This window comes from Osmerus eperlanus, chromosome 22, assembly GCF_963692335.1.
Source record: "Osmerus eperlanus chromosome 22, fOsmEpe2.1, whole genome shotgun sequence".
Lineage (NCBI taxonomy): Eukaryota > Metazoa > Chordata > Actinopteri > Osmeriformes > Osmeridae > Osmerus > Osmerus eperlanus.
Genome location: NC_085039.1, coordinates 2,407,009 through 2,422,118, shown reverse-complemented (window position 1 = coordinate 2,422,118; position 15,110 = coordinate 2,407,009). Strand labels below are relative to the sequence as shown.

The 15,110-nt window shown below is 37.9% G+C and overlaps 1 protein-coding gene across 1 annotated transcript; it reads left to right on the top strand.

The window, feature by feature from the left end:
• The first annotated feature begins 168 nt into the window (after positions 1–168).
• On the top strand, positions 169–14,683 carry col9a1a (collagen, type IX, alpha 1a). Its single transcript, XM_062448805.1, has 32 exons — positions 169–352; positions 774–848; positions 1,046–1,084; positions 1,169–1,231; positions 2,007–2,060; positions 2,164–2,199; positions 2,346–2,369; positions 2,468–2,521; positions 2,768–2,821; positions 4,561–4,593; positions 4,917–4,973; positions 5,411–5,464; positions 5,555–5,608; positions 5,780–5,833; positions 6,071–6,124; positions 6,229–6,282; positions 6,418–6,471; positions 6,666–6,719; positions 6,799–6,852; positions 6,946–6,990; positions 7,071–7,124; positions 7,255–7,308; positions 9,266–9,319; positions 11,381–11,452; positions 11,651–11,686; positions 11,879–11,923; positions 12,137–12,169; positions 12,357–12,503; positions 12,709–12,763; positions 13,096–13,284; positions 13,379–13,456; positions 13,731–14,683. The coding sequence occupies exons 1-32, from the start codon at positions 278–280 to the stop codon at positions 13,934–13,936; spliced, it is 2,064 nt and encodes a 687-aa protein (XP_062304789.1). The 5' UTR covers positions 169–277; the 3' UTR covers positions 13,937–14,683.
• Positions 14,684–15,110: the final 427 nt, after the last annotated feature.

Sequence of the window (15,110 nt, the reverse complement as noted above, 5' to 3'; positions counted from 1 at the left end):
AAATGACAGCTTGAGGAAAACCATCTGTCGCATGAGGAAAACCATCCCATACGTGAATTTATGCAAGAGGACTGAACACTCCCTCTTACACGCACCTTACAGTTCTCCTCCAACCACCGTCTAGCACTGTAACCAATCATGAATAAACATTACTTTTTAATAGTACATCGTACCTTTTCAGGAAACAGTGGGGTTCAGTCGGGGGATATTGACAGGTGGTCCGTGAACCCCAACTAATCCGGAAAGAAGAACTTTCTTCCTTAGTTTTAGGAAGACCATGGCTCACGCCTGGATATGCCAGGAGTCCTTATTAGTGATTTTACTACAAATTGTCCTAATTTGCTCTGCACAGGTAAGTGATATCAGTTTTTGTTGTTCTTGTTCTCATCCCACTGGTTCACATCCTAATAAATTGTTCATATTGGACTATTGGCCGAGACTAAGAATTTGAAAATGATTTATTAATGCATGTATCAATTGGAATACCACATCTGCAATTTCCAATCCATTTGAATTGGCCTAGATTTGGGGCAAATTGCCAAACCTACAGTAAAAGTTGCTTGGTATACTGCTAACTTATATTACCAGTGCTATTACGAGTGCTATGCCTTTCGGTGTTTGTATAGTGTGCTGTAGTTTTAATTACATGAACTTTCCAATTACAGCCAGACTGAATACACAATGGGGCTCTTTGTGTGAGGAGCGCATTTAGCTAAGAGTATTGTTGAATTTCAACACAATGACTGAAACTATTTGTGTCAATGTATCCACAGAGGGGCCCTGTCGGTCCTAGAGGCCCCCCGGGACCACCAGGAGCAGCCGGTGTGCCTGGAGTTGATGGCATAGACGTAAGCTACTTTGTAATATCAACCCAATATATATGTGTCAATCCGGGCTAATATATAATGATATATATAAATGATATTTGTTGCCAAGGATAAAGGCAAGAGCTAAAGATTATTCTATATTATTGCTCCATATTTAATTGGCTTTTTTAGCAATAATTTTTTTAGCAGCAGTTATTAAAATCATCATGTCATTTTAGGGAGACAGAGGACCAGGGCCTGGTGTTGATGGAGGTCCAGTGAGTTCAATAGATTCTTCTTTTCCCACGTACTATTATTAAATCCCCCATCTTTAATGAGTCAAACATTGAATTTTGATCTAGGGCCCTGATGGAGACAATGGCAAAGATGGATCTCCAGGAGCACCAGGACTACCAGGGGCAGACGTAAGTCCTATGATGAAGACCATGAGTTTATATATATATATTTTCTTTCATACAGAGTCACTCAAACACTGTGCAGAGAGATCCTACTAAAGGATCTGATAAGAATGAAATAATGGAATGACTGTGTGAATATGTGGCCTCTGAGCAAAAAGCTTTTAAGAAAAAAATCCCCCTGAAAAAACAGGTATTTGGGGAGAGAGTATCGCAGCTCAAATAGTTTCCTGCCAGAAACAGAGGGGTTTTTGTGTGTTTCGGGGGCATGGGGTATTCAGACGCCCTGCAATGGTGGAACATTTTTGATTTGGCTAAAGGTGGAACAAAAAGGACCCAGTGTGCTGTAAAATTGGGTGGTGGTTTTGAACAGTTAAATGCTTGCCAAAAAGTTGGCAGTTGGAGTCAGACAACAAGGTGAACTGAGCATTAGTATGAAAAAAGATCTCTATTGAATCTCTATTAATGACTTTCTCACTTAACAAAGGTTGACTATGATCCATTCTTGTATCAAAAGGTTTTATTCCTCTTACTCTGTGTCAGTGTCAGTTTTGCATAGTTCGTAAACGTTCTGTGTGACGTTGTTTCTGGAGCTTTCTGCATATGTAATTAATTCTGGATGAATTAATTACATATTTTGATGTGCAGAAGACAAATATCCAACACTGTGACCTGAATGAAATAACTAATAGGGTTAGGTGTCAGGCGTCATGTGCATTCCAAGAAAGAAGGGCTTCTTGGTAATTCATGTACAGTAGGTAACATCATGTTGTTTCTTTAATAGGGTGAAATAGGGCCTGTTGGAGAACCTGGCCCAGATGGGCTCCCTGGGCCAAAAGTAAGCTGAAAGGACCATCTAGCATTTCCAAAGGTGTCATTAGGTTGATAATTCAAGCTGCAAAATGTTTATTTAATAACTGTCTTGTGCCATTGTCATTAAGGGTGAAACTGGTGAACCTGGACCTCATGGGGAGATTGTGAGTAAATATCATCCAGATGTGTCACTACACATGATGAAATAAAGACTGATGATTCCTGGAGAGCAAGCAAGATGTTGTAACACTCCCACATTCTATCAATGCGTTAATAGTCTTGCATATGTCTATTTAATTGTTGCCTATAGGGTGTAGGACCTGATGGGCTTGATGTAAGTATACACTGATAATACAACTAGTAACTCAGTGACCTGAAATTAACTCCAGTCTCTTACTACTACTACATGATTATTTTGTAATATTTTGATAGGGTGCACCTGGTGCAGATGGACTGGCGGGTGAACTTGGCAAAGTTGGACCCCAGGTAAACTGTTAAAATCCATCATGTTTCAATTTGCCATACTTACACAAGGCTTGTCATGATGTCATATCATGAGATTACATTGATATCAATCCAGCCAGTCAGACCTTGACACTTAAGCCTTCTATTGTCTAATAAAGTCGACAAGAGGTTAAGTCTAATACAAATTACAATAATGTGTGGCATGAGAAATGTATTGCGCATGAGAAAAAAGTTAAATTAATGAAAAACAATGACAATCTCTTACAGGGTGCAAGGGGCAAGAGAGGTCAGATGGGACTTCCCGGTCCTCCAGGGCCAAGGGTAAATGTTATCATCTGATTAACAAAGTGATTCAAATTACTTTAAGTGTCAATGAATGACTTGGTAACAGTTAAACCTTTATTTAAAGTTATTCTAGAGGTAATGGTAATAACAAATCAATACACCATATGTAGGTAGGTAATATAAGTAAATGCAGCTCTGGACAAAATTAAGAGACCACTGCAAAACGATTGTGGTTTTACAATTTATAGTCATGAGTTTGAGTAAAATGAACTACTATTCTAACTATTCTATGAACTACTATTTTAACTCTTCTATGAACTACAAACAACATTTCTTCCAAATTCCCCAAAATATTGTCGTTAAGAATATTTATTTTTGCCAAAAAATTCAAATGTCACGAAAACTTGTAAAAAATAACAATTAAACAACATAATACTAATGTTTTAACTCAGGAACAGTTCAAAAATCAGTCATTGGTGGAATAACCCTGACCAATCACAGCTTCCAATGGTCTTGACATGCTCTCCACCAGTCTTTCACATTGCTGTGGTGGGACTGAACGCCACTCCTGGTGGGAAAATTCAAGTAGCTCGGCTTTGTTTGATAGCTTGTGACCATCAATCTTCCTTTTGATCACAGTTCAGAGGTTTCTATGGGGTTCAGGTCTGAAGATTAGACTGTCCACACCTTGATCACCTAATTGTGTGGCATGGAGCATTGTCCTGCAGGACAAACCAGTCATCAGAATTGGGGAACATTGTTTTGCTAAGAAATTCTCTAAATTACAACACTTTTATTTGGATTTGGGGAGAAATGTTGTTAATAGATATAGAATAAAACAAATGTGTTTATTTTACTCAATCACATACATATAAGTAAAACCAAAGAAATTTAAAAGTTTGCAGTGGCCTTATTTATATGTTGCATCCCTCGTTTACGCTTTCTTTGGATTTTGTAACAACCTATACAGCTAAAATATAATACAGTGTACACTGGATTTCCTATGTTACTACAGCATTTTTAGGTGAACAGAGATGGTTTAGTACTTTAGCATAACAAAGTTAAATGGGTTAAACTCACTCCTCATATACCACCTGTTTTAATACCTGTCAGATGCACTGTTTTTTGGTGATAGTGGCGTGCTTTATTACATAAGTACTTGAGGCGCAATCTGCTCTGGGTTCTCCAATTCCAGTCCTCGAGGGTCGCTGTCTGGCATGTTTTAGATGTTTCCCTGCTCCAGCACACCTGATTCAAATGAATGGTCATTACCCAGCTTCCACAGAGCTTGATAACAACCCATTCATTTGAAACAGGTGTGCTACAGCAGGGAAACATCTAAAACATACAGGACAGCGGCCCTCGAGGAAAACGTCCTCCTACACACCACAGCGACCCCAGCTTGTGGAGCTGAGTCAAACTGTGTGTTCGGATTCACAGGCACCATTTTCATAGGTGTTATCATGTCACTTGTCAGTATACTTTCCTTCCTCACTTGCCCACGCTGGTATTAAGATAGGTGCCCACCGACCATCGACCATTCATAAACATTGCCTTGCTAGACGCCACCAAAACCTAATAATTTTATGGAGTTAGTTCAACCAATTCAGCTCTGTTACACTTTGTATTATTTTTATCTTGTGGTGTAGTTGCCTTTTATTTCACATTTGTGTCATAGTTGCTTTGTAAATTCAGAGAGTGTTATATAGAATCAGACACAGGTTTTCAAAGAATATTCATAATAATACATTTAAAAAAATCTATTTTTAATTTAGGGTCTTCCTGGTGTATATGATGGGGAGGACCTGGTAAGTTTTGTTCAAGAGTGAGACAACTTAACAGACATAACAATCCTAAATGACTGACGATGACAATACATATTGTGGCAATAAAGATAAAATAATATATGTAATATATGTATAATATATGTATGTGCAATACTGGTGTCAATGCCTCCTAAAGTACTTTATTATACCATATGTTCATTACTGTAAAAAACTGAAAGGATACTATTTTTTTATGTTTGATTAATTGCATTGCCCCGAGCTCTACCCGGCATTAAACTGTGATGTAATGTCAGTAGAGATGCCTTAGTGATAGGGCTCTTAATTTACCTTAATGTGTTTTACAGTGTCCCAATGCCTGCCCCAGTGGTCTGAATGGATATACTGGCCTCCCAGGCATGAAAGTGAGCAAATGCTGTATTTACTAATATGTTTGGATATTGTATTTGGACAATAAAACAGTCATATTTGTAGTTTTAACATTCTACATTATTACAAGACTGCGGCTTGTAATCGAAAGGCTTGAGCAACATAGGTTCTAGACTGCTCTGCAAAAGGCCTGAGATTGTGTGTTTTGGATTTGAATTAGTTACATTATATCTTGACATTTTTTTTTATATTGGGAAACCACAAAGACTGTGGCTCAAGATACCGCAAAGACTGCGGCTTGTGTTTTCTGGATTACCGCAAAGGCTGTGGCCTGTTTTCAGAAGGGTTTTATTACTTTTATTACTTATAATATTGTTTTATTGATTTTTGTGTAAAGCACTTTGAGCTGCAATTCTTGTATGAAATGTGCTATATAAATAAAGTATTATTATTATTATTATTACATCCTAAGGGCCACAAAGGGGCTAAAGGTGAATCTGGTGAGCCTGGAAAGCAAGGACATAAGGTGATTTATTTTTTCTAGGAAAGGTCATTAAAGCTGTTGAATTATTGAATTACCTTTATATGGAGAGTTATATTTTGTATTTTCTTCCAGGGAGAGGAGGGTGACCAAGGAACACCAGGAGAAGTTGGAGCTCAAGGGCTACCAGTAAATTATTTCAGTTTACAAATATAACAAATAAAAATATATTTTTTGTAGAATATGCAGTATTATGTTTTGGCTTCTTCTATTCTTAAACTTTTCTTATTCCCTTTCTTATACTGTATCCTTTTCTATCACGTTCATCTCTTTTTTCTCCTTTGTCTCTACTGATTTTAGGGCCCAGGTGGACAAAGGGGGATCACAGGAATAGTAGGCTCTAAAGGTGATAAGGTAAGGATTAAAAGGTCAACCCACAAAGGTTGTACAAAGCATTGCATCACAGGGTTAGTAGGCACATTTACTACTTCTGTATAAGTAGGATTGGATAGAATAGTACCTACATGTAGGATTGTTGCAATATACTACTGTCTACTGTTTTTAAGGTATAAAACTATTAAATTCATCATTCCATAAATGAGCTTGCAGGGTTGTTATATGAAAATACTGCTTTAATTTGTAATTTAAAAGGGTCCACGCGGAAAGCCTGGTGAACTGGGTCCTCAGGGAACCCAGGGTGGCGTAGTAAGCAACTTTTTTTATCAGCTTTGACCTCATTATGGTCTTCACATTTCAGAGTGACTACCCTCTCAGTTTTGTGGATTTAAATGTGGTTATCCTCATCATAGGGCGATGTGGGCCAGAGAGGAGTAGTGGGTGAGACTGGCCCAAAGGGAACCCAAGTAAGCACTAAATTAACTAATCATTTTTCTCAATTTCTTAACTCAATAGGTAAGGAGTACTGCAGTCAGAGCTAGATAAAGGATGTGTTTAAGGTTCTTCTGATGTAGTTTCGTGTTTGTTTTATTGTTTTGTAGGGGGCCCAAGGACCTGCAGGGATTAGGGGCGTCCCAGGCCCTAAAGGAGAACCTGTGAGTACTGTATACCTCTCTTTCTTCATATATGACTGCTGACATTACAAAAACTAAAAGCTTTGCTGAAATACATCATCTTGAATTTGCATCAATAAAGCAACCAATGATTGATCATTACTGCCATCACATTATGAACTTTGATGATATTTCCTATTAATCCAAATGTCTTTTTTTCTTCTTCGATTGGATAGGGCCTTGTGGGTCCAGATGGCCGTGAGGGCATCCCTGGATTACCAGGATCTAAGGTACAAGTTATAATCAAAGGAAATGTGTCTGTCCCTTCATATTCAAGCGATAACTCTGATGGTTATGTATTGCTTTCAGGGTATCCCTGGGAAAAATGGAGCCCCAGGTGATGCTGGCCTTCAAGGACTTCCTGTATGTAGGATATATAATCCCTTGCATCACAGAATTTGCTAAATAATTCTAGATCCGGTTGTTTATGGTTTAAATGTAATTTTATTCATTCAGGGATTACCAGGTTCTTATGGACCTAAAGGAGTCAGTGGGGAGAAGGTATAGCAATATTTCAGTATTTTATGTGTTAATTTGAAATCTGTGATCATTGTAGTGAGATTATTTTCTCTCATTTTCAGGGAAACTCTGGTGACCCAGGTGTTGTCGGACTAATGGGTTCTCCAGGGAAATCAGTAAGTCAATACAAAGTACAAAGCACTGGCAACACCACAATCATTTATACATTCTAATCAGTAGAAAAAAAATAAAAAACTGTAGTAACATACTCTCTTAGAATTGTTGAATAGTGTCTTTTGTCCACAGGGAGAGCGTGGTGAACAGGGAGAAATAGGACCTGTTGGACCAAGAGGTGGGCCAGTGAGTATGTTTCTTTTGTTGACTATGAATTATCTATTTTAGGATTGGGATTCTGAGTGGGCAAAGCACAATTACATTTATCATCATTAGCCAGTTTATCATTAGAGTTGTGTGCACAAAAAGCCAAACAGCCAATCTAAGGGATATTTAAAGAATGACAAGGTAAAATACAAAAGAATGTATGACAAAATATTTCATTTTAAAGACTGTGTCAACTGATGTAGGTGTTTTTGTCCACATGGGGGCAGGATCATTGACAATGCACAGCCCCAATTCAGAGTTTACCACCTGCTTATCAGATATTTGAACATGACCAACTTTGGCAATTTATCTTTTGTATTGATCAAACTCAGAATAGGACCAATTATTTTATTGGAAGTGCATTATATATTTATGCTTCTTTGTTACTTAACTAGTGCACAGTGCCTGTGATGCAGTCTGTGATTAAGATGCCGGTGAAACACACAAATACAGATGACTTGAACTATAGATAGTGCACAGTGCCCGTGATAAAATTGGTAGCACACACACACACATTCCTGGAATTATAAATAGGGCACCATGCCCGCGATGATGTCGGTGACACACATATTTCTGCAATTATAGATAGATAGACAGATCACTATGGAAATTCTGTAATCTCTAAAGTACTTGTTTAACCTCCACATCATCTATTCTAGTCACTTATGCAAATCATAAAGGCAATTTATCATTATTTTAAACAAATTGCTAATGGTACATTCATGCAAATGCTTATGTAGCCTAAGGGGTGTTTGCTATGTTTGTATTAATGTTTATATTTTTTTTGTCTTTGTGCTATGCAATGCTGTAAAATGTTCTGTATCGCATTCTTATAAATATGACACGACAACTGACTGCGGAGAACAAAATGTGGTGTTTAGTTTTTTGTGCCCATTTGCAAAGTTAAGGTAGTTTTGACATTAGTAAACACATTAATTTATGTACCAAAATGCACTGATCTATACTGAAAGTATCCACATATTGTCGTTCTGTTAGCTAGCCAGCATTTCATCCTTAAAGGACACCCTTCGAAAGCAGCTGATTCAATGTTATCCTAGCAGTCAGCACTGCAAAATAATTGTAGCTAGTGATGGGCATTCCGGCTCTTTTTCGTGAGCCGGCTCGTTTGACTCAGCTCACTGAAAAGAGCTGGCTCTTCCCAAACGGCTCTTTAAACAATAAATGTTTAACTATGACTTTGACTATGATAGGTGTGAAAACAATTCATAATAATAATACAAATTTAATTATTTAATGAAATCATACTCTACCTTAACCACAATGTCTTTAAGAATGCATTGAGTTGTTATGGCTCTCCTCCAAGTTTCGACTACTCATCTGACTATATGTTTGTGATTGACAGGAACAGAATGTGAGGCTGATCAGACAGTTGAAACGAATGTGTGTGCGCCTTAGGCCTATATAATATTTTTTTGTTGTTCTTTGAATTAGTCGATTATTTTAAATACAACAAAAATCATTCATTGTTTCATTATTACATAATCATTTAATTTCTATAGGCTATATTCATCTTTTAAAAATAGAGTCGGCTCTTCAGATATGCGAGCCAGCTCCCAACTCTTAGAGCCGGCTCATTCGCGAACGACCCATCACTACTAGCTTAGTGCAACTCAGTCTTTCTCAACTTGGCCGAGAGTTGAGAGCCAGTAAAGCCAGAGTAAAACTGGCAGCGTATTACTTTTTGGAAATGTCGAAATGCTGATCCAAACAACACTGCACTCCGTTGGATTATAAAACGGACACCTCCAAAATATGAACTTTGCAGAGTGCCTGGTTCTCGAGATAATCGTGGAAAACTTGCTGCCCTAAAATCTCATTCAAAATACAGACACACAGACTGACAAACAGACATAGATTCCTTGGATTATTAGAGAGATGTGAACGTATTCTATATCCTCCTTTTTGTGTCTTTTAGGGTGAGAGAGGAGAAAGGGGCCATGATGGACCTACTGGAACTCCAGGACCCAGGGTGAGTAATGCAATGTTACCTGGGTAGAACTACTTTCGAGGCTGCTGTCTGTGTTGTAGTGTTAGTCTTCACTATGTGAAGTTAAATTCACATGTTAACCCTCGTGCTGCCTTCGGGTCACATGACCCAAAGGTTCACAACGAACCATCGTTGTGTTTACCCAATTTCACCCAATACAAAAACAAAAAAAAATAATTTTCTTTTAACCATTGCAATGTGGGGGGTCTGAGACAGCCCGACAGTTAAAAGAAAATGCTTCACTTTGTTTTTGTATGAGGTAAATTTGTCGCAATACGACAGTGGGTCACAATGACTGATGGGTCAGAATGACCCGAAGATAACACAAGGGTTAAGCAAAAGGATGTAATTTGTACGTATAAATACATTAAAATGGTTATCTGCAACAGAATATAATGAGAGCAATTCCTATTATTTTATGATTTCACAATAAATTAAGTCGATAGGGAGCTCTGATTCTTGAATACATTAAATGTTGCTTTACTCTCTAAGGAAGTTAGTTAATTATATGGCAAGAGTGCCTTTCTGTGTACACTCACAAAAGATCAGGAATTTGCAAGTTTCAAATTAAGTGTCAAACCCATGCTTATAATAATTAGCATTGCCATTGTCTTTTTTTGCTCAGTTCATAGTCTGAATCAGAACCATGACACAGGTCTGATTAGAGAATTAAACTGAAGACTATTTACACTTACATTCAGATATAGCTAAATGTATTTATGTTTAACAGAAATCTATAATTTGTAACATCAGGTCTGAATCCTGTTTACTTTTATTTCTGTTTAGAGGCCCTGTCTTTACACATTAACTTTCATCTTTATGCAGACAGTGGTGTTATTTTTACATATCCATTTTCTAAATTAAGAGTGTAAAAAACTCACTGCTGCTTTGTGTTGCTGTAAACATCTGTAACTATTTAAATATTCTCAAATTAAAGTGTAACATATCCTGGACAGCACTGCAAAACATACGTTTTCACATCAGGAGGGATTCCTAATAAAAAATACACTGTCCTTTTGTATCCATATTGATAAATATATGAGGAGGGTGATACTTCAGTCTTGTTTTTACTTTCAAGATAATCCATCAGGTTGCTTCAAGCAATGTTATGTTAAAATACTTTTTTGTAACACAACGGTAGTTGTGTCTTATTTTGTTTCTGCTAATTTGTTGCTCGTATCTTGCTCCTTTTGCTTTAAACTTCCTGGTTAAAGCAAGAGGAAAAAGCCATACCCGTGAATAAACCATCAATACATTTACATTTATGCATTTAGCAGACGCTTTTATCCAAAGCGACTTCCAAGAGAGAGCTTTACAAAAGAGCATAGGTCACTGATCATAACAACGAGATAGCCCCAAACATTGCGAGCAGCCAAAACATGAAGCATACATTGTGGAAAACCAAATAAGTGCCAAAGGGAAGAACCATAAGAGCATGCAGTTAAACAAGTTACAATTGAACAACATGAAACTCCCCACAAGAGTGCAAGAGTGTACCTGTAGAAAAAACAATCAACAGTAAAAATATTTCACAGCGAGTACAAGAATTTGAAACCGTTACAACTAACCAACAAGAGCAACAAGTCTCTCAATACGAGTCATTGTGATCCTGGAGGAAACTAACATCAGGAGTACAATCAAAATAAGTTATTAGAAATAGTCAGTCTGTGCCCACTCATAGTAACTTAAGCTATAGGTACTTTCAATGTCAGATCTTTAAAAGCTTTAGACTCTAATCCAACATGAATCGCCTCTTGTTTTACCAGTCCATGGACCCAAGGGTATAGATTCATTAAGGAGGGATTCAAGGCAGGAAAGGTGCTGAATGAAACTGAAAGAACCCTCTGTTTCCCAGGAATGTCTTAAACCGGCTAGCCCAGAGTATTCCATAATCAGTATTCACACATCTATGAACATCTGAGTGCAATTTTTTATGTATATTTTTTTCTTCCAGTAAATGTGGTCAGCTAAAGTGGGGGAATCCCCCCACTCAGTTTTACACACGTAATCTAGTTTGTTAAAGTGTGTATGTTTGTGTCACAGGGAAGTAAAGGGGATCTCGGTCTTCCTGGACTTCCAGGCCCAGCTGGATTGCCAGGACAGAAGGGAGACAGGGTAAGAAAGATAAAACCATAGAAAATGTCTTTGAATAATGTAGTATGTGGTATTTCATGATCTAATGATGAGGCTCTTTTGACAGATATACTTGATGTCACAGCATTTGTGATGCATCTATTACAATGTGTTTAAGTTGCATGTATCTGGGTGCAAAGCCTTGCTTTGAAGATTGAAAGAAGACTTTATTTTATCCAGGGGGCGGTTGGTCTTGATGGTGCTAAAGGAGAACAAGTAAGCTACCCTTATAACATCCGGCATTGACCAGTTAATACATTATCCTAGCTTACTGTGATAGCCATATCCAACACAATAATCATGAACATATTAAATGATATGACTTATATGGAATGTTACACATGTATAGCTTACTATTTCTGATATGTGTAAGTTATTTTGTAAAACACTTATTTTTCTCTTGTCTAGGGGGCACCTGGTAATGAGGGTACATCTGGGGACAGAGGAGACTTGGTGAGTGGCCACCATACAAATTCAAAGAAACAGTAAAACAGTACAGAAATACTAGAATTGTCTTTTGTCCTGGATGATAGAGTGACAAATTATCTAAGCTACTGAAACACCATAAATGATTAATGTGGAATAACATTGAATAACAGGTCAAGTCCTGTTTGAAAGCAAATTTTGTAAAAATGTAAATGCTCACCGTAACCCATTCTTTTATAGGGTGATGAAGGAGAGCCAGGAGAGAAAGGATCGGTAAAGTTCAGCCAATTTCTTTACACATGTGTCTATAACACATCTGTATGCATGTAAAGCATCCCAAACATCAAAACACATGTTTGTAAAGTTGACTGCATCTTCATGATAATCTCTAATCTCTTATTTTTTTTCCTTTTCTATAAAAGCCTTTGTGGCATTGCCTGACATTATTGTTTATTTGCAGACAGGCCCACCAGGAGAGACAGGGAACAAAGGGCCAGAGGGTGGCCGGGGCCAGCAGGGGGCAGAGGGCAAGTCAGGTCAGCCCGGACCCCGTGGTATGCAGGGAGACAGGGGGACTCCAGGGATGCCAGGCAGGCAGGGGCCAGCGGTAGGCAGTTTCTTATAACCTACGTAGTTATGGGCTAGCATCTGTATATAGAGCCGGTGGTTTCCCTGAGCCACAGAAGTGAACCTTTCTAAAATGTTAAATATTTCTATTAATAAATGTGGATACATTTTTCCATGTAACTGCCATGACATATCACTATATTTTGCTTTTATTCAAGTAATATCTAACCACCACTTTGTTACAGGGTAAAGCACCAAGGGATACACACATCAGACAAGTATGCATGAGAGTCATGCAAGGTAAATTTGCATCCTTACTATATGTTAAGCCATTTGTCAGACATAATTCACACATTTTAGGGCCCTCGATACAGTAGATTATGAACAAAACAATCCTCTTCCGATAATTTCATTCTTACATCACACATAGCTGCTTATTGAATATTTAGCCCAAAAATTTCAATTTTTTACATGTAATGTATTTTCTGAGAGAGAATACACAAGTCTTTAAATCATCCAACCTACAACCACAAAGGAATTTGTGAGGTAAGAAAGGATAGAGACATTACTAAAGTAATCTATACACAGCTTTCTGTATTTAGCAGTTAATCTATTTTCATCATGTTTTGCAGAGCAACTAGCCCAGCTAGCGGCCAGCCTGAGCAGGCCTGAGTCAGGCATCTCTGGGCTTCCAGGCCCCCCCGGCCCCCCCGGCCCCCCAGGCCCAGCTGGAGAGAACGGCTTCCCAGGACACTCTGGAGCTAGAGGTCTTCCCGGTCTTAAAGGACCTCCAGGGCTGCTGGGTCGCAAAGGACCCAAAGGTGAGAGATTTCCTGCATGATGATATGTAAAGGATTCAGAACCTCAGTTGAAATCAATGATAACTCTATCCAATCATGTTTATCTCATTATCAGGTGATACAGGTGACAGAGGTGAAAGGGGACCTACAACAAGAGGGTCTAAAGGCATGCCAGGAGCACCCGGTCTACCAGGTAAAAAAGAAAAAAATGCATTGGGTATACTTCTGTTTAAATAAACCAATTTCAAGTTATGTTGTAATAATTTCTCTAAACTAACGACTGTCACTCAATGTCCAGGACCAATCTCTTGGTCAAAATGTGTTTGTCTTTAATTGAGTTTCAAGATGTTCTATTCAATGTAGCCTTGCTCATGAAGTTACAGATTCAGATGAAACATTCTTGAAATACATTGTCAAAGCAGCAGGTCTATTTGAATATCTAACCTACCTAATCACTACACAAACAGGTGACCCAGGTAGAGCTTCTTACGGTACAGATGGCCGTGATGGCGATAGAGGTCCACGTGGCGTTCCAGGTATCGCTGGGGCTCCAGGACCTCCTGGTCCTCCTGGGGTGAATGGATATTGCGAGTCATCTCAATGCATCCTACCCATGGTGGCGTCCCCTGTGTCTGCAAAAGACTCCGGGATGAAGGGGCCGAATGAGATGTGAGCTTGGTAGATTTGGACGCTATACTGAAAGCCCAGGGAGACCTGAGAGACTAATGGAGGATAAGTAGCACTCCACGAAACACAAAAGATGGCGTTTGAATCTTTTTGTTGTTGTTTGTCAATATTTACATTGTGTTGTCCATTTTAGTTTTGGTTTAGTCATTTTAATATCCCCCTTGTTGACCTTAAAGGATGTATTGGTATTCCGCTGCTGTGTGACCAACCATCAGAACTTTTTCTTCAAATTCTTTTTTACCTCTTTACTTAATTTGATTATCTATGTAAAGTAAAATTGAAAAGAAAACTGATTTAAATTAACATAGACAATTTCACAAGATACAACATTAAAACCAAATTAAGATTTTATTAGGAATTGTTTGTAAAGTATGGAATAATTATAAAATCTGAAACTGAATAACTGTGCTTGAAGCTACAACGTTGAGTTGACGTAACTTTGTATGTTTATGTAAATGTGTCGATACAAAACTTTGATTCAAATTATACTGCTGGTTGGATGACTTGCATTTGTTTTTGAGTATCATTGTTGTATATCCACTCCACAAACCCTGTGGATGACCTTCTTAATCTTATTTTCACTGTCATGTTGACAGTGCTTTTGTGATGAGAGAGAAAGTGTTGTTTGAAGATATATCTACCAGTTTTATATGACATTCTTATTTATTATATTAAGGTAAAAAGTAACATCGTAAAGTTGTACAAAAGAAGAAATAAACACATTTTGATAATGCTTTGCATACTTTGATCAGCAGCCATAAAGCCTGCATTTTATAACAAGGGGGTGCAGATCGGTCTCACTTAATCTTGGGCGCAACCAACAGCCTTATTTATAAACCATGTATGTTAAACATATTGTTGATTCAGTTGCTGTTAAAAAACTTGTTTCAAGATGGGTTCTACATGGGTTCTATTTACTTTGATATGGATAAAGTTAAGTAAAAAATACTTACCTCTAGGATTTAGTTGGAACCATATGCTTTCACATTGTCAAAATGCAAGATTCACAAAATCAAAGACAATTTCACTAATCTATTCAAGTCCAAGTGGACTGCATTTATATAGTGCATTTTAGCAGCACCTAGTGGCACACCCAAAGCGCATTACATTTGCATCTCATTCACCCATTCACACACACACTCACTGACGGCGACAGAGCT